Source organism: Myiozetetes cayanensis, unplaced genomic scaffold (assembly GCF_022539395.1).
Source record: "Myiozetetes cayanensis isolate MyiCay16 unplaced genomic scaffold, myiCay2020 scf33, whole genome shotgun sequence".
In the NCBI taxonomy this organism is placed as follows: domain Eukaryota; kingdom Metazoa; phylum Chordata; class Aves; order Passeriformes; family Tyrannidae; genus Myiozetetes; species Myiozetetes cayanensis.
The window spans coordinates 3693012-3712534 of record NW_026087555.1 but is presented as its reverse complement, the minus strand read 5'-3'; the positions used below and the strand labels follow the sequence as shown (position 1 = coordinate 3712534).

The 19523-nt window shown below is 42.6% G+C and overlaps 1 protein-coding gene across 7 annotated transcripts in view; it reads left to right on the top strand.

Moving 5' to 3' along the window:
* Window positions 1-19523, top strand: part of PTPN13 (protein tyrosine phosphatase non-receptor type 13) — a 125129-nt gene that overhangs the window by 30210 nt on the left and 75396 nt on the right. For 6 of the 7 annotated variants that reach the window (XM_050327365.1, XM_050327368.1, XM_050327366.1 and 3 more), the window contains exons 3-5: window positions 3499-3668; window positions 8102-8167; window positions 18849-19034. In XM_050327365.1, coding sequence (XP_050183322.1) covers window positions 3499-3668; window positions 8102-8167; window positions 18849-19034 — 422 coding nt within the window. The remainder of the gene's footprint in view (window positions 1-3498; window positions 3669-8101; window positions 8168-18848; window positions 19035-19523) is intronic. The other variant, XM_050327367.1, reaches the window with a different exon arrangement.

Genomic DNA, 19523 nt, shown 5'->3' with positions numbered 1-19523 from the left:
GTAATTTTGTTGGGTATTTAAAAATTTTTTAGTATATATTCCTTATCCCTTCCTCCATCCCCCACCCCTCACTCTGCACCAAATGAGGCTCAGTTACTACTTGTGCTCTTTCCAGAACTCTCTGCTGAATGTAGTCAGCAGAACAATGAAGTGTAATGTGGTGTTATGCTGACTGGGAAGCAACTCGGGAACAACGTGTGTGATCTCAGGATCTAATTGTTCACCCTGTTTCTTGCTCCAGTGTTCTCAGGATAGTGTAAATTTCAGTTACGCAGTTAATGTTTCACCCTGTGCTGCTGCTTTCCAAGTGGTTCAGTATCACATCAGAGCTCTCTGTGCAGTCCCATCCCTTTGTGCCCAAGGGAGAGGGAGCAGAAGTGCTCAGTGCTGCTTCCCCTGCACACCAGGCATGCAGGGACATGCAGCACCAGCCCAAAGGAATGTAGGATTTACAGCATAAGTGGTCCCTTGTGCTTGCATAATCCTGGCATGGCTAGGGATGCGTCAGTGATCTGCCTGCCTCCAGCCTGGCCTAAGCATACAAAATTTCAGCTTCCTTTGCTCTAGGACAAATCTTACTTGTCTCAGTGACGGCTGTAAAGTGAAACAAGATGTGTGTTGAAAACCTTGTGTATATTTTTGGGTTGTTCTGTGCTTTTTAAAGATATTTGTTTTGTGTTCTGAAAGAGCTGAAGTGTGCATCCCTTCTGACCATTTCTGCCAATGGCTGTGGCCTAAGAGAGAAGCGAGGGAAAAGATAAAACTGAAGGAGCTCAAATTGTGAATATAGTTTGGGAATTCAGAATAGTCTGCTGTCAATATAGTAAAATAGATCCGTATATTGTAAAATAGATCAATTTCAAATATCCCATATTAATTTAATGTCTCTTATAATGTGGTAGGTCTTTTTATCTTTGGCTACTTGCATCCTGCTGAAGCAAGTAAAGGATTTTTTTTCCTTTCATTTGTTTGGCAGATCCTCTGTAGCTGAAGACTATTTCTGTTTTTATTGCATTTAAGGCCAGTTCACTGTCTCACTTCTAGTAAGACCACACTGTTTATCTCTGTCTTGGCACTGCTTGTTAAACTGTGCTCTCACAAGTGTTTTGTTACCAAGCTGCATAGTTCTGGAGTTAACTCAGAGGGCTGGCAGCTCTAGCACAGTTGAAAGCCTGTTGGATAGAGAATTGATGAGAAGCCATATCCTGAATTCCAGTGCTTTTAGAAAAAGGGGTTTAAATTTTTTTTCCTTTTTTTTTTCTTTTTTTTTTTTTTTTTTTTTTTTTTTGGTGTGTTTTTTCCCCTGTATTTTTGGGGATATGTTTCTCTTACTGCTCTGGTAAATTATCCTGAAAACATGTTAAAGGGTAGGAGTAGTGTTACTGAAAAATATTTTCTTAAGTTAAATCTGTCTAATTGAAGCTTTGAGACAGTTATTTTGATTTACAATGCATGCCTTAAGGAAGGAAGTAGAGAATGAGTTATTATACTCTCATCCTTTGGAACAGTAGAATAAATTCCCAAAGTTTGATAGTATGCTATATTAATTATAAGCCAATAATAAAGAATTTAAGAAAAAGTCAATGAAACAAGTTTGGTAAAGTCAGCTCTTTTTCTAAACTTGTAATTAATCACATTCATTTTACATTACTTCAGGTCATGAAGATTGTTGAGTGTGGGTGGATCAATACATTTAGGCTCTGTATCTGTGGGGAACAGATGCATGCTCCACAGTTTGTTGAAATTAGTATGGGGAAGACTTCAGACTAAATGTGGGGATTTTTAAAATTGTTCTTAAAACTAAATCAAGTTTTTATCTCATTAACTCTTTTTTTCAGAATATGAAGAGGTTTTATGTATTTAAAGTATTTGTCTTACAAAATGTTCAGTTAAATTTAAAGCCTAAAGACTACTTAAGGTTCCTGAGTTGGGACTTATAAGAAGAAAACTTACCATATTTTAAGACGTTGCTTGTTTGGATTTTTTTTTTTTTTTGTATCAGTGGTGTATACATACAGGATTAATTTTGAAAGTTGATGGCTAGCTAAGGTTGTCTTCCTAAAAATGTTTTGTAGCTTTGCTTTTCTTATGTACGTATAATAGGATAGGTCTGTTCACCTTTGCATTTCTTTTGTTTAGCATCAGAATTTGCTGCCACAACAGCAAACAGCAGTTGTTCTATTTTGTTTCAGAGGAAGTGGGGTTAGAAAATTGAAGGACTTACCTGGTAGATCCTTTTACATCTGATACCTACAAGGTGTAATTTAATACATTTCCTAGGAGATTAGAAATATTCTAGATTACAAGATAATTGAGCAGTCTAGGAACCAGCACTGTAGGAACATCCTGAGCTGATTGGAGAGTGGAAAATATTGTTAACGGTGGAGATGAAGGAGGATATTGTTCTGCTGTTGTTGCTTACTATGTAGAAAGAAAAGAAGGACTTAGCATTCCAATGTATGTTTTCTCATATCTTTGATATATCATGTAGCAGAAGACAGAGCAATTGCCTCTTTGCCTATGGAAAAATAAAAGTTAATTTTATTTTTACTTAAAATATTAATAAACTTATTTTTACTTAAAAGCTTGTGCCTCCTTCAGTGAAACTGAGCTGATTCATGTTTGAGGTATAGAAAAAAATATTTTGACTCAAGGAAATGTTCTCTCCTTTTTCTGCCTTAAGTCAAGGTACATTTATGGGTTTAATACCTTCTCCTGTGTGTGCAGCGTGGCCCCTAGCCCCTTCCTATTTTTTTTTAGGATAAGTCTGTGGCCAGAAGCTTCACAGCAGTATTATCTGACATCAAAAACCTAGCTGGCAAATTGCATATTCAGTGTAGGAAGTTTTCTTGGTCACTTTTGGTTCTGCTATTTCAGTGCTTGTTTTGCTGTTTTCAAGTATGTATTCACAGGTTTTGAATGGGCAATCTTACTAAGGTTTCAGGTTTTCTTTACCCACTTCTACTGCTCCTAGAATTATTCTTTCCTTTTTCACATTTGTATAATTTTTTTCACTTCAGATTAAAAAGGACTTCTGTACCCAAAAACATTTCTGTTTTGTCCAGTTCCACCTGCCACTGTAATGAGGAGCATTTCGTCTCTCTACTTATTTTGTCTTCTCTCTTCAAACCATTGCTGCTGCAGTAGTGCTATGTTAGTATAAGAATAAAACCCATTGCTATGGTAGGAATTAGCTTTAATGACATCTGCTCTACAAAGAATGAGCAATTTATATGTCAACTGTAACATAAATAAAATAACTTGAGGACAGGAGAGCTTGTGAGTATTTTAGCGGGCTCTTTGTGAGCTTACTAGTATGAGCAATAGCAAAGTAAAGTCAAAAAAGATAGGTGTTACTCCTCAGTGTGATTAAAATTGAGCTGGTTGTTGTGGTGGAAAAGAAAATGTGAATCTATTCCACTAATAACATGTAGGCTGATAGTAAAATAAAATCAAACAAGAGCATCAAACAACTTTTTTTTTTCTTTTCAATTACAGCTGATCCTACTACTCTGGGATTCATCATTTCTCCATGGTCTCTCCTGCTGCTTCCATCTGGCAGTGTATCATTTACTGATGAAAATGTCTCCCAACAAGATCTGCGAGCGTTCACAGCACCGGAGGTTCTGCAGAACCATTCGCTGTCATCTCTGTCAGATGTTGAGAAGGTACAGTACCTCTTCCTTGGTAGACAGCTGTTTTCTTTTGCTGTTGATCCCTTCACACAGTAGTTTTAAGTTGTCCTTTTCGTGTCCCTGTTGTTAGTGATTTGTACATGTCTTTTCTTTAGTGAGGGGGGAGGGATCCTCCTGCTTCGTTTTTGTTCATAAAACTGGAATAGTGATTATGGTTGTGCGCAGTTATGAAGAAGAGTCTCTACAGGTCCTGGTAACATACTGAGAGCCATACTTGGGCAATGGCTGCACAGAATAACTGACTTTAAAAGTAGTCTTAAACAATGCTTTGCCTTCTTTTTGTAAAACATTTCAGGGATATCACCAATTGTAATTTTCAGAGTTTTTTTGCAAAAATGCATCTGAGAGGTAAGCAAAAGAGTTACTCAAGCAGTCCAGGAAACATTTGTTTTAATTAGCGTAAGTATTCCTCAGTTACATGTGAAATTGCTCCTTTCCACCTTTCTTTTGTAACTCTTTCGCAAGGGAGACGTTCAGAGGGGTAAGGTTTGTATATGTGATCTCCTCCAGGTCATTGTTAGGCACAGTCAAAATGAACTGGCTTCTCAGATGTTTATTAGCAAGAATTTGTTGCAAATGGTAACACTTTCTCTGGAAAACCATTCCCTTGGCTTGGTCAAAGATATTTAGAGGTGGAAGTAAAAAGGAAGTGGAGCTTTATTTGTATCTCCTTGACTTCTCTGGATCAATAATCCTTAGAGAGGGAAGCTAAGCACAGCCAGTTTTGTAATCTGGGAACAATTATGACATTTGGCAGTCTTCCTTCAGGAAGAACAGCAACATGTTCTTACTCCAGAGGAAAGTGGTATTGGCACTGATAGCTGTTGTGTGCATAAGGACTGTTAAAACATGTTTTTCTGTGTTGAATATTTTGTGTTTGCAGCTTTTTTCTTCTAACCTGGTATATAGTCATTTTTCTTTAGGACTGTTTTACCAAATGCCTACTGAAAGTCAGTTTCCTCAGTTACTCTCAAGCCCTTTAGACATCCCTCTTGCTCTGCATATTGTCAAAATTAATGGTATCATAAAATATGCTTATAATTTTATCTATGAGAAAATTATAAACAATTGACAACCTGGGTTAAAAGGTTTAATAGAGAAGTAAAAATTACACTGACATCAATGCAAATTTGAGTTCTGTTGTGTAGGATGCAGCTGCCAAGTTCTTTGGTCATACAGTTGGAATTGTTTGCCTTTTTTCAAGAGGGATAATGCTTTTGAAGATAGTAATGTTACCTCTAGTTCCAACTCTGAAGTTAATGTACAAAACAGACCTTTAAAAGTGCAGAAAAGTTTTTGAAGTGACAAATTTGTGACCTTCTTCAGAGCTGATTGCATTCTTTGTTCTGTGCCAGTGTTTAGTATGCTACTTTTTTCTTTCTGAAATAAATAGAGGGCTGTTACTATAAAAGCCACGCTGTGATGTTTCTTTCCTTTCTTTAGGAAGGAAATTACACAGAGGGACCTCTGTGGCCTGTAAGTTCCAACACAGAGCATATCAATTGGTAATGACCTAATACTGGCATTCTGTGCATATGCAATGCTAATTAATCCTCTCTGATTATGGTACTGTGAATTTCTTTCCTGATATTAGTATAACCGGGAGCCCCTGGTGGTCTAGTGGTAAGGGCGCGGCGCTGTCACCGCTGAGGCCCAGGTTCGATTCCTGGTCAGGGCCACTCCCCGGGCCAGATGGAGCTCGTTAACCCTTAAAAAGGCAATCCATCTACGTCCTAAGGACCTCGCTGCCACCGTCCAAGCTCGCTTGGCCCCGGCAGATGAACCTTAGGATTAAAGGGTGGGCTCAGTTCCGCGCACACTGTGTCTCACCTAAAAAATCCAATGCGCAGGCTGGAAGGTGTAAAGACCTTCCCCGGATCTTCGCTCGCGAAGACTGGCCATTAACCCTCCTTGCTGGATGCAAGGTGATTTGCTTGCTTGCTTATTTGGAAGAAGAAACCTCCCTAAAACATAACTTTTTATGAAAACTTTTGTCCTTTTATGGCTTTATTAGTTGAAGTTAGTAGGGCTGATAAATAACTTATATGTGCATCCCTCCTTTTTTGACTGCTTCCTTTTGCATTCATATTAAACTGGGTATTGGGTGGTACACACTGGTTACTGCAAGAAATGTGTTGACTTCATGTTTCTTAGATCTTGTTTTGCTGATTGTGGTAACTTTTAACATATTTAAACCTTTTTTTCTTTGTTCTGTAACAACTGGCTGTAGTTCACTGAATTAATTTACTAGAAATCTTTGGTGTTTTCCTTTTTGATTGTTCTTCTAAAAGCTACTGAAGGCAGAAAAATATCTTGTTTTCACGGCCTTTTAACAGAGAGTGACAGAGTTGCATTTGTGTTTGGAGTTATGACTGTGCTTGCTAAGAAATATTAACAGTGTATTCAACGATAAATATTAGAAAAAAAAGATAGGAAATTAACACCCTTTTGATTCCAAAACATACAGTCAATTTGAATCCAAAATAAATCTGAGGTAACTGCAAGCTTATTGGAAACAGAGTAAGCAAGCTACTCTAAATTATAATGGAAGATTAATTTGGGAAATGAAATTGATTTTGATTTATTTTGGAAAATATTAAAAGTATCATAGTAAAAAAGTAAACTAAATGCTTTTATTTTGAAAGCTATTTTTAGGTAGATTAGTAGTTTAGGTTTAGTTTGTTTTCTTTTAGGGGTCTGACTTCACTTCTTGGTTTTGGAAATATCTTTTATTATGCTGAAGCTCAGAATCATGGAGTGATAGAATACCCTGACTTGAAAGGCACCCGTGAGGATTGTCAAGTCCAGCTCTAGATTCTAAAGAGGGCAACCTAAAAGTAAAATAGTGTATCTGACTGTTGTTCAAATGCTTCTTGAACACTGACAGACTTAGGACCATGTCGATGTCTCTAATTAGAATTAAAAATTTTTATTATAGACATTTGAATTGCTGCTTTTGCACTGTTGGAGGACAGGAGTTGGGGAGTTTATATCCAGTTTATCTGGACATGTAAGGAAGACTTTCTAGTATTTCTGTTGAAAGGGTAATGGCTAATAAACCAGATACAGAACAATTTTCTCAGTATTTTGAAGATAATATTTCTGGTTGAATGGGCAGTGATATTAACTGAGAACCCTTTGATGCATGTCTCTGAATATTGACCTAATCTGTTCTTTGCGTATAGCAGAGTGACCTTACACTGTTGGCCTCTGGGAGAGGAGGCTGGTGGGTGAGCCTGTGTTAGGTACACAGTGCTGGTTATATATTTGTGTCTAGGATAAAGCAGTGTGTCACCTGCACCTGTGTACTTTGCTGTGTCCATTGCATCTACAGCTGTGTGTATTGCTGCAATCCTGCAAACAAAATTTGCCTCCTTATTTTCCCTTCTTGAGGGGAAATTGAGCACAGTCTCGGAGAAATTCTCCACGGGTTTGCTCCGGCTTTATCACAGAGAAAAGCATTGTTTCTCTACCTGAATATCCTTCTTGCAAATCTGTGTGGCCTCATTGCTTCATCTTCAGTGTCAACCAGTGGGACTGAATCACAGCAGTAAAGGAACGATGTGTCAGCAGTATCTGGTGTATCACTGCCTTAGACTGATAGAAACCTTTCTGTCCTGTGCTGACTCATACGCTGTGCTAGACAGACATCATCTCACAAGATTTTAGTGGCAGAAATGCAGTATGGGAGTGCTTCTCTGAGCGTGTTGAATTTCTGTTTTATATGAATAAAGCGCATCGAATTTACAAGAATAATTTTAATAACGTTTGGTTTCTAAGTATATATAGTAATTGCTTCTTTACCCTGCCACAGAGCTATGTGTTGCTCTTTTGAATACATAAAAAGGAAACTTTTTTCTTGTTCATGATGGAAATCTAAAAATACATATCTGTGTTTGGGATTAGTTCCCCACAGGCTGTAGTAACAGTATGATGACTTTCAAGCAATCCGGTCTAAAAAGAAAAATATTTGTGTTATTCTTTTTCTGAGTTTTAAGAATATATTTTGTTGTCTTGAATAGGCTAAGAGCCTCCTCAGTACAGAGAATTCACTTGTATGACCCTAAGCTACATGTGTGATTTTTAACAACTCTACAAATTTAGTATGGGAAGAAGAAAATTTTTATAATTTCTAAGTTCTCTTGTGGCTTCAGTGTGAGATGAAAACTTGAAATTAAAAAGAGAAGACAGAGGCACTGTTTTGATGCAGTATGTTCTGTAGCAGTAGAGTTTTCTTCTCTGATCCTCATAGAAAAGGAGAAGGACTTGAAAGACAACTGAGCTTACAATACCAGAATTATATTTTCAGGCAAAATGATGTTAAGTTAGTTGCTCTCCTTTAAAGTTGCGCTTTGCGTTTCCAGTCATGTTCAATGAGTTGACAAATGTCTTGTGTCTTGTAACAGGTGCATATTTATTCTCTTGGTATGGCACTCTTTTGGGGAGCTGATCACAAAGTTCCTCAAAGTCAGGTAAGTTTAGATTTGGTTTTATTTAATATTGCAACTTCAGACTTGATAGTTTGACTGACTTTGCATTGGAGTTAACATGGCATTGGAGTTAACACAGCATCTCATAAAGAGAAAGTGAAGAGAATTTCACAGGGTTTTACAGAATGGTTAGGGTTGCAAGGGACCACAGTGAGTCATCTGGTCCAACCTCCTTGCTCGAGCAGGGTCATCCCAGAGCACACGACACAGGATTGTGTCCAGACATTTCTTGAATATCTCCAGTCAGGGAGACTCCACAGCCTCTCTGGGCAGTCTGTTCCAGTGTGTGGTCACCTGCACAGCAAAGAGGTTTTCTTTTCTGTACTTGGAGCTTTTTCCTGTGAAGTGTGTGAGGGTGATGATGGTGTTGTCTTGCAGGAAGAAGGTGCTGTTAGTACATTTTTCTTAGTTTCCATGAAGATATATCTGAGCTAGTCTATCCTGTAGTGCCACAGGCTGAAAGAACAGTTGAGGCTGCTGACAAAGGACAAAATAATTTGCTTTGGTTTAGGCTTATATAAAAACAAATATTGAAATAACATTGTTGTTTTACACATAATAAAGCACTTGTTCTCTATGCTGCCATAAGTTAGGTGAGTCTGGACTTAGCACATAACAGATACTAGTTTTCACAATGGCCAAGAAAGGATATGAATTGTTTGGAACAGGGAGTAGACTCTTGCTATTGACCTGTCAGTCAATGCAGACAGTTGCAGACTGCTTAGAGCTGGGTGTTATTGCTCAGTGGGGTTATTTTACACACCCAGCAAAACTCCTAGGCTGTCTTTCCACAACTGACTGTAGATAATGTGATTCATCATCTTCCTGGGTGCTACTTCCCTGCCCCCAATTAAACTTTTAGAAGTAAATGTCTAAAAGAATGAAAAGAAGATGAAATACATCGGAAAAAGCACTTAATGATGAACTTTAAACTGTAGAATGGTGTAGCTCAATGAGAGAAGCAATTTGTCATTCATATTTGGGTTTGATCCTACAGGTTGGTATGATGTGTAAAGATAAGGAAGGAAGTTTGGAAAGACTATTCTGCAATTTACGGATCCAGTTCCTAATATTTTCTTTAACAGAGTGATAATTGGGTTCTCAGTTGTACTTATTTGGAAGTAGCTGCCTGAATGTGAAAATAAAACAATCTGAAGCTCTAACTGTTTAGGGGTACCTATTCATAATGCTTACTGTGCCTGTCCCAAAAACCCCAGTAATTTCTTGAACAGCAATACCCCTGTCTTGTAGAAGATGAAAGAACAGTATTCAGCAGTAATGGGAGAGGGACTTAAAGTAGGTAGAGATGTTGAGCAGAAAGTAGGCATTAATTTTAGTCCCTATTTTGTTTCTTCTTTTGGTATTAGAGTGTAGCAACAGTTTCTCAGTAACGCAGTGGGAAGGCACACTCTACCTGTTAATAAAACAGTATTTTCCCAAGGATGGTGTGGTGAGGTATGCCTGGAAAGAGTATACCTTTGGGATATTGTCATGTGCTGTCTCTGCACTGTGGAGTTAGTGGAGGCAAAAGGACAGTCTTGTGTATGTCATTACTTTTAAATGTGGATTTGCATGTGCAGGTTTTCACATTTTATGTATGTTTTCTATATTTGTCTACCTGTGTTAGTTAATGAGCTGCTTCTCTGCTGGGAGTGTGGTTGAATACAGGAGTGATTTTTTATGATTAGTTAGAAGTGATAGATGGGAAAAACCTATGTTAATTAAATCAGGGTGGTCCAGAGCATTTTTTTTTTTTAATGGTACACCTTGAGTACTCATGCAGGGAAGATTGGAAGACTGTAATTATTTGAAGCACTCTGTGATGCAAAAAGCATGACAATGCTTGTACTTTGTGGGTAACCACCCACTTTGGGAGAGCTGCAGATCAGAAACCTCAAGTCCCAAGTGCCTGCGGCAACTGAGAACAAATGTTATCACTGACTGCTGCATACCCTGAGGAGGGATATTCCATATCGTGGGTGGGGTTTCGTCCCGCGACAGACCTAGTGGCACATCTTGTATGGGAGACAGGACACACACAAGTGTGACCCACAAAATGGCGTTTATTAAAACAAGATGACAGTTTATATACAGGGGGATACAGAAGGTTCAGGAATAGAGGTGGGTTTCTTGCTAGGGAACGTTGAATCCTGAGAGTCAGTGATAAGTGAACTTGGAGGGATAGGCTGCATGGGATATGTCTGGTCACGCAGGGGGAAGGGAGAGCTTAGGGAAGAATGGAAGGAGTGACCTGGGGGCAGAGACAGGGGAATTTGTAGAAGCTGCAAGGCTGCGGCCTTGTAGCTGGGTCCCAAGCAGTTCTGCGCAGCTGCAGTTGCTAGGAGACTTTGATAGAGATCTCTTCTTCTGAGCCTTCCTTGTAGCTCTTTTGCATCTCTCTCCACTCTCTGTAGGTCTCTTCTGGTCCACACCCGACATTTCCCCCTTCTCTGTTTGTCAGGACTGGGAAAGCTTTGGAAAAACTTTTAGTCATGGATTTTTTAACACAAAAATTTAGACAGGGAAGGAAGATAAGGATGGAGAAAGTGATAATTAGAAACAAAATGATTCCTTTAACAACCTTGTTGACCCAGTCAGAAAGGGAAGGAAAGTGGAGCCAACTAAAGAGACCTGAAAAACCTTTGTCTTGGTTTATGGTGATGTCATTACCAAGTTGTTTTAGAGTGTTGATGCTTTTGATCACACTCTCAGAGTGGTCTGAGAAGTTCAGACAACACAGCCCTTCAAATTCTTGGCAACCATGGCCGTGGGCAAGAAGTAAAAAGTCAATGGCTGCTCTATTCTGGAGAGTAGCTTCTTTGATTTTCAGGGTGTCTGCTAGCAGGCCCCCAGTGGCGAGGGAAGTGGCATCAGCTTCGTTGACCATCCAGCAGGCCATGTGGGCTAGAGTGGAGAGGGCTTTGGCTGCACCAATGCTGGCGAATGGAAAACTACCCCAGAATCTCTGAGTGTGGGACCAAATTTGAAATTTGGGGTCACAGTCTGGTGGGACATGGATGTTTAGTTCATCCTCCTTGGCTGGATTGTTTTGAGGGACCTTGCATGCCGGTGGTTTAGAGTCAGGAATGACTGGGAGTTATCTAGATTTGGTGCGCATTAAAATGAAGGATCTTTTGTTTCGAATGAGTTTGGGTCTGTCAGAAATTTGGTTCCTGATTATTTGCAGTTTAGCCAGGTTGTACAGAGTAAGTTTTCCAATGGTACATGGCCCTCCCACTGGATTTTTTGGGATGCCTTGCCACGTTCTATCGCCACAGATAAGAAAGTAGGTGGAAGGCAGTTTTGTGGGTCTAGAGAAACGTTCAGTAGAAAGAGGGTAAGGTTGGGAGTAATTGCACCATGCGGTGGTGTTAGTATAGATGGAAGAGTTGGGGGATATGTTAGGTTCTAGGGTAAGGCGATTAGTAGTGGGTGTGAATCTAAAGCAAGTGGTAGCAACAGATAAACCTAAAAGATCTAATTCTTGGGGATCTGTATCTAGGGTACCTAGACGTAGGAGAGTTTGGGAAATACTGTTTGAGGAAGGAAGGAAATTATCTACAAGGGAAGAGTTTTGGATAAACCTGTTCCAGTCAGGTATACCCACGAGACAGCTTTTAAAAGGATGACTCACGCTGTCAAGGGAAAGACACATTGTATCGGTGTTGGTGGCTTTGGCTAGGGTGAACCAGACGTTTTCTGCTGGTCGTTGCATCCAGTGCGGAACTGAGAAGGCTGAGGTAGTTCACGGTGGAACAAAGAGGTGGAGAATCAGGAGGGTTTGGAGTCCTCTAGGAAGGGCTTGATCCTTCTTGAGGGGACCCATCATGGACCTGTATCAGTGAGTATGCATGCATGACCTCTTCCCCAGGTTATAATGGGGAAAGGCCCTAACCATTTGTCAGATACTAAGTCTTTGAAAAGTACTTTGGCTTTTTCAATGGGTATGGCGTTTGTTTTGGTAAAGTGTTTAAAAACTGGTGCCTGCCTGTCCTCAATCCTGTTGAGGAAGTTGAGGACGTACATGGCTTTTTGCAGACACTCGTGTGGGGAGAGGCTACTGCTCTTTCGTTTCTACCTCTTTAACATGGATTTAAGTGTCTGATGAGCTCTCTCAACAATTGCCTGTCCTGTGGGAGAGTGGGGAATGCCAGTGCGGTTTTCCACACCCCACAAGGCCAAAAATTCCTGAGTTTTCTTTGCTACATAGGCGGGCCCGTTGTTGGTCTTGATCTGTTTGGGTATGCCCACGTGAGCAAAGGCTGTGGTGAAATGTTTCTGTACATCACGGCTCTTCTCGCCAGAGTGTGCGGTGGCCACAACGTAATTTGAACAGGTGTCAATAGACACATGAACGAATTTTAATTTCCCAAAAGAGTCAATGTGTGTGACATCTGTCTGCCAGATTTGTAGTGGGAGTAAGCCTCGAGGGTTTACTCCTTCTGCAGGCAGTGGAGTGATGAGTTGGCAGTCGGGGCAGGCTGAAATGATGTCACGAGATTGTTTTTGAGTGAGGCTACAAATTCTTTTTGTAGCGCTCGGGCACTCTGATGGAAGAAGTCGTGGGAGAGTTTGGCTTGTTCTAACCGCTGTGGGACGACAGCTGACCCTGCTAAGAGGTCAGCTTGGCAATTCCCTTCTACTATTGGACCAGGAAGTGTGGTATGGGAGCGAACATGCGTGATAAAAAATAGTGAAGAGCGGTGATTTACAGTAGAAAACAATTTTTGGAATAGTCGAAATAACTGTTCATTTTTAATTTCTTTGAGGTATGAGTTCTCACACCGATGAACAATGCCTACTACGTAATTCGAGTCTGAAATTATATTAGGGTTGTCTGGGAACAAGGACAAGACATGAATAACTGCTGACAGTTCAACTAACTGAGGAGAGCCTTGGACCTTGTGAATGTCGTGTTGCCAATGATCCCCCTCTCTCCAAACAATGACAGCATTTCCTGTAGTGCCTGAGCCGTCAGTGAAGACTGTTAAGGCATTTGGAAGGGGATTAGGAGACCAATTGGAAGTGTATTTAAGGGGAATTTTGTCAATGTTTTGGATAAATTTGCAAGGGGGGTAATGGATTTTAATTTCACCTGCAAAGTCAGATAGAGCAATTTGGAAGTCCAGGCTCATGATTAGGAGTTGTTCTAGATGTTGGGAAGTGAGTGGGAGGTAGATGTAGGCGGGATCTACACCTGCGAGTTCCCAGCACCTGGTTCTGCCCTTGTAACACAATTTGGCCAATAGTTCCGGAAGGGAAACTGTGGTTTTTGTGAATTGGTGGGGGAGAAAGATCCACTCCCATAGGCACAGCTTACTGTTCCTGTCGTAGAGTTGACCCAGTAGTGCGAAAGGCTGAGTGGACCCTCTTAGCACCACAAGAACAGCTTCTTCTTTCTCTAGGTGTCGGTGTACCTGAAAGAGATTTATTTTGCTAGCAATTCAGTTTTAAGGCATCCCTAGCAGCAGGGGTTAGTGTCTGTGGGGATGTCAGGTCTGGGTCTCCCTTTAGGAGTTCAAATAATGGATGTAGGTCATCTGTGGAAAGACCCACCACAGGGCATGACCAATTTAAGGTACCCAGAGTCTTTTGAAGGTCATTCAGGGTGGTGATCTGCAAGGGAATGGAGATTTTCTGTGGGACAATTGCTGAATTGGTAATTTGCCAACCCAGGTACTTCCAGGGAGAGGAAGTCTGGATTTTGGTTGGAGAAATAATAAAGTTATTGCGTTGCAATGCATCCAGCACTGCGCTTGTCAGTCTTTGGACTTTGGCATCGGTGCTTGCGGCGAGCAGAATGTCATCCATGTAGTGGTAGCAGATAGTATCTGGAAAGGTAGACCTGATGGGAGAAAGGATGTTGGAGATGAAATTCTGGTAGATGGTGGGGCTATTTTTCATCCCTTGGGGTAGAACAGCCCATTGATAATGTCAGAGAGGCTCTGCCACATTCAGTGTTGGAAGGGAAAAGGCAAATTTCTCCTGGTCTGCAGGATGCAAGGGAATAGAGAAAAAACAATCTTGGATGTCAATAATAACAATAGGCCAGTCTTTTGGGATCATGGCTGCTGAAGGCATCCCTGGTTGTAAGGCTCCCATCGGCTTGATGACGGCATTAATGGCTCGAAGGTCATGGAGTAGTCTCCATTTACCTGAGGATTTTCTGATACAAAAGATGGGAGAATTCCAGGGGCTGGTAGATGGAGTGATGTGGCCCAGTTTTAATTGTTTGTGGACTAAGTCTTGTAAGATGGAGAGTCTTTCTCCTCTAACTGGCCACTGGTCTACCCAGATTGGGGAGGAGGGAACTCTATCCAGGAGATTGGCTGGCTGTGTCCAGCGGCCGCTAGGATAAATTTGAGGTGAGGAAAACACCCCATTGGTCCAGAATGTCTCTCCCCCAAAGGTTAAAGGGGAGGTTTAAAATGTATGGCCTGGTGGTAGACACTTGGTTTTCAGGGTTGGTTACCTGAATGATGTCTTGACTTTGCATGGGAGTCTGTGGACCACCTATACCTGTGATTTCTGTGTCGCTTTTTGTTGTGGTCCAGTGTGTAGGCCAGTCTTTTGATCTTATAATTGTCATATCTGCTCCAGTATCCAGCATTCCACTAACTGTGATTTCCTGGTTCGCTGTTAGAGAGTAAAGGCGACATGTTAGTGTGGGCCGGTTGTGGGAAATTTGTTTGGCCCAGTTTACCATTGGGTGGTCTCCTCGGGTGCTGTCTTCCAGGCGTTGCAACGGCTGCAGTTGGGCTAGTGGAACATCAGTGTATAGTCGAGCTGGAAGAAAAGAAGCTTGGACATTTATGGTTAGGGTATGTGGATTCAGGTCAGACAGTATTTCTGGGACAACAATTATCCCTTTGTCACGGCATTCTAAGTGTGGAGTCAGCAGGAATTTGTCATTTTTGTTTAGAATTTGGTTTGGATGAACAGAGATTGTTATGGTGTCAAGAGACTCTAGGATTACGTTGTCTGTGGGAAATAAAAGGATTTTTGGCAAGTCATTAGTGGATGGAGGTTCAGGACACTTGGGGTCATCGCGTGGTCCTTCACGCTCTATCTGTTTCCCTGGATGATATGGTGAGGCTGCTGGTTATGGGTTCGGCCAGTGGTTCCTCCTCCCTTGGCTTGGATGGGCTCCCCATCTTTGGTGAAAATGGAGCGGCAGAAGCGTGCCCAGTGATACCCCTTCTTGTATATGGGACACAGGTAACTTGGGGATAGGATCTGGGTTAGGGCAGTCTCGTGCAAAGTGTCCTGGCTGCTGGCATTTGTGGCACACACTATTAGCTTTTTGTGCTTCCATGATTGCTTCTGTGATGGCTTGTACTCTGACTGGTTCTACCTCAAACAATGCATCTGCTATTATTTTGCTTTCATATTTACTTGAGCCAATGTCCTTACAGGCTTGTATCATGAACATGGGTGTGGGGTTAACCAAGGACCGGAGAACAGGTTGACAATCTGGGTTAGCCTGCTAATCGGATAAACAGAGCATCTTGGACCTCTAAAGGTTTCACTTGCCTAGCTATTGCTTCCCTCAGCCTGGTGGCAAAGTCATAAAAGGGTTCTTTAAGGCCTTGCTGTATGTGTGCAAACGAAGGAGAAGTGGTTGTGGCCTCTGCCACAGCCTTGATGGCTTCTAAAACTAGGCTTTTTGTTTTATCTAGCCTGCCGAAGGGTATCCTTGCCTGCATTCTGCTGGAGGAGTATGGACCCTCCCCATACAATTCATTAATTAAATCTTGCACAGGTACTCGCAGTGCATGGTGTGAGTTCTCAGCATATTACCTTATGAGGTTTTTCCACTCTTGTTCAGAGGGAATACTGCATTAGGTTTAAAAGCCCCCTTGTGATTACTCGTATGTCAGTTGGGGTCAGGGTGTATGCTGCGAATAAGGAGTCTAGCATCCCAGAGACAAAAGGAGAATTCAATCCATAATCAGTAACTGCTTTATTAGCATCCCGGAGGATGGGATATGGGACCGGCTCCCATTCGGGGTCGCGATTGTTTTCTCGGAAAACCGGGAAAACTTTCAGCAATTCCAAGTCCCCTGCGTCTTCTGCCTGCTTTCTCAAACCCTGCCACTTATTGCCTGCGGTAGGGGAGTCACAGCCTGTGTTGCTACAGGCTGTGGTGTCTGTTGTTGCAGGGTTTTTACTCGCGGCGCGGGATTCATGGGTGCAGCCATTTTTGCGGATGTTTACATCTGGGGGAGTCAGTGCAGTCAGAGAAACGTAGGCTCCAGCTCCTCCCCCCGGGGCGGGCACTGCGTGGTCTCGGAGTAGGAGGGGGGGTGGAGTCTGGACTAGAGTCACGTTGCGCACTGACCTCATCACGGGGTGGGGGCGTGTTTAACTGTGTTACGTGCTTTAGAGTGGGGGGGTAGTTGTCAGCGCCATCTTGTGAGGACGGTGGGCGGGGTTTGGTAGTTTTTTCGGGCTTTTTGGACAGAAGAGAAGGGCTTTCATCACCATGTTTGGCATGTCTCTTTTTTTTCAAATGTGGGAGAATGGCATGCCACGACATGAGAGAGAGACATGCATTTTTATCGCCTTGTTCAAAGGCGTGTGCCAGTGTCTCTCCCAGCTTGTACCACCGCCGGTAGGTTAGTAAATCTGGGGATATAAAAGGTTGTTCTTGGAAAGCCATTTCGTTAAAGCTTTGAGGGATTTTTTTATCTATGGGATGACCCTCAAAGAGGAGTATAGCTTTAATGCATTTATAAAACTGCTTTTCTGAGCTGGAAAGTGTGTTGCCCATATTTAAAGTAAAAGAAAAGGATTTTGGGTCACTCACATGCTGTCTTCAGCGGGGCGGTCCTCCAAACACAATCTGATGGCTGGAGCGGGCTGTGACTACGTTTCCCAGCAGCGTGTGCGGCGGCGCAGGGACCGAGCGAGCCTGGGCAGTTGCGCTGAGGCGCTGCTCGGGTCCCGGCGTGGGGCAGGGGGGTGGGCGCTGGCTCCCGGTGTGGTAGCAGCATGCGGCGCAAGCCAGGGGGGCTCGCGCTGCGGGGGCCGCTCAGGTCCCGGGGCGGGCGGCGCTCGGGGCTGCTGGCGGGGCGGGGGCGGGCCGGCACGGCGGCTCACTGCTCCATTGGTCCTCAGGCAGCAGCGAGCAGCAAGCGGTTTCGCGGCGGCTCCCGGCGCGTGGCACGGCTCTGCGCGCTCGGGTCGACTTGGCACAGTGGTGCCGCCCGAAGCGGCAGCTGCCCGGGCGGCGGGAAGGGGGGTGGGGGGGCAGCTGCGCTGCTCGGGTGGCGGCGCCGGGCCGGGGCCGGCAGCGCGGTCTCTCCACAGCGGCGGTTTCTCCGACGCTGCGGCGGCTCTTTCTGTCGGCGCCAGCTGTCCTGGCACCGGAGTTTCATGCAGCTGGTTTCTCACAGCGGCAGCAGCTGAAGACTGGGTGGACTGGGTCCACTAGTGGCTTCTGTGAGTGGGGTCTTTGGGATAGACTGGACTCCGGAAATCCAGATCTATCAGTAGCTTACGGGAGCCGAGATCTCTCTTCATATAAGAAAGATGAGTTCGAGCCCCACGTTGGGCGCCATTTATCGTGGGTGGGGTTTCGTCCCGCGACAGACCTAGTGGCACATCTTGTATGGGAGACAGGACACACACAAGTGTGACCCACAAAATGGCGTTTATTAAAACAAGATGACGGTTTATATACAGGGGGATACAGAAGGTTCAGGAATAGAGGTGGGTTTCTTGCTAGGGAACGTTGAATCCTGAGAGTCAGTGATAAGTGAACTTGGAGGGATAGGCTGCATGGGATATGTCTGGTCACGCAGGGGGAAGGGAGAGCTTAGGGAAGAATGGAAGGAGTGACCTGGGGGCAGAGACAGGGGAATTTGTAGAAGCTGCAAGGCTGCGGCCTTGTAGCTGGGTCCCAAGCAGTTCTGCGCAGCTGCAGTTGCTAGGAGACTTTGATAGAGATCTCTTCTTCTGAGCCTTCCTTGTAGCTCTTTTGCATCTCTCTCCATTCTCTGTAGGCCTCTTCTGGTCCACCCCTGACAATTCCACCTTTAGTGTGCTGCATTAACTGAATGGGTAGAATAGAAATAAATCTAGATTTACTTTTTTTTTTAACTGTATGGGTTTTGTCCTACAGTTTTGAAGCTCTGCTTCCTTAACCAGTGGCTTTGTTACTTTATTCCTTACTTTTCTGTTGGAATTTGGAAGTGCTAGCACATCTACTGCAAAATGTAGGAGAGGAACTACACAAAATGAGCAGAGAGGGTTGTACAAAATGATTGTAATGAGAATTGAATTTTATACTTGTGACTGGCAGAATGTTCAAAATCAAGGGAGAAAACTTGCTCTGAATCTTTTCACTTTTATTTTGTTTTCAATTATTCATTAAGCATTTGAGAAAGGAAAGCATTGGTGTCCTGACCTTACAGATCAGGCAGCTTGTTTGGGCCAGAATTTTGCAGAGCACAAATTGAATCTAGATGGTGAATGCCTGTCTCCTGTTCTACAGTCACTATTTTTTCACCACCTAGATGGGGACTTTCAAATTGGCACTCACATAACGTAGGCAATAAGTCTCATGAATAGTTATTTTACATTGTTGAATGTCTTTGGTTTCTGAGTATTCCACAAAACACTGGTAACACTGATTTCTCCTGTTCTTGTTTGTCACTAGCCTATCAAACTTGGAGACCATCTCAATAGCATCCTCCTCGGCATGTGTGAAGATGTCATTTATGCCCGTGTATCTGTACGTACTGTTCTGGATGCTTGCAGTGCCCACATAAGGAACAGTAACTGTGCCCCTTCTTTTTCATATGTGAAACAGTTGGTCAGACTGGTTCTGGGAAGCCTCTCTGGGGTAAGTCTGTGTCAGTGTTTGAGAAATAATAGAGATGAGCAGGAAGAGAGCAAAAGTGCTAATTCGCAGTCACTCTGCAGTCACTCTTTGTCTTGTTTTGATATGTTGCAATTTTGAGAAGGGTCAAAAGAACTGCTTCTCTCCTCATATTACAAGTTTGTGCACTTGACAGTTCCCCCTGGAACATGCATTCACGAGTTTCTGAGAAAAGTAATTTTGTGAACTGTGTCTTCATAAAAAAAAAAGAGACACAGAGCAAGATGATGAGCTCTAGAGCAAGCCTAAGACTTGTTACTACTTGAAATGCTTCAAAAATAATTGGTATGATTTTTCTTTATCTTAGGTTATGTTTGCCTTTTGGAGAGTTGCTTATTAACAGAAAGAAGGCACTCTTTAGGCAGTGTGCCAGTTCTCTTGCAGTTCTACTCTTGGCTATGAGAATTGTGGAGGATTTTATTGTCTAATGATGACCAATCTGTCAAACTGTTT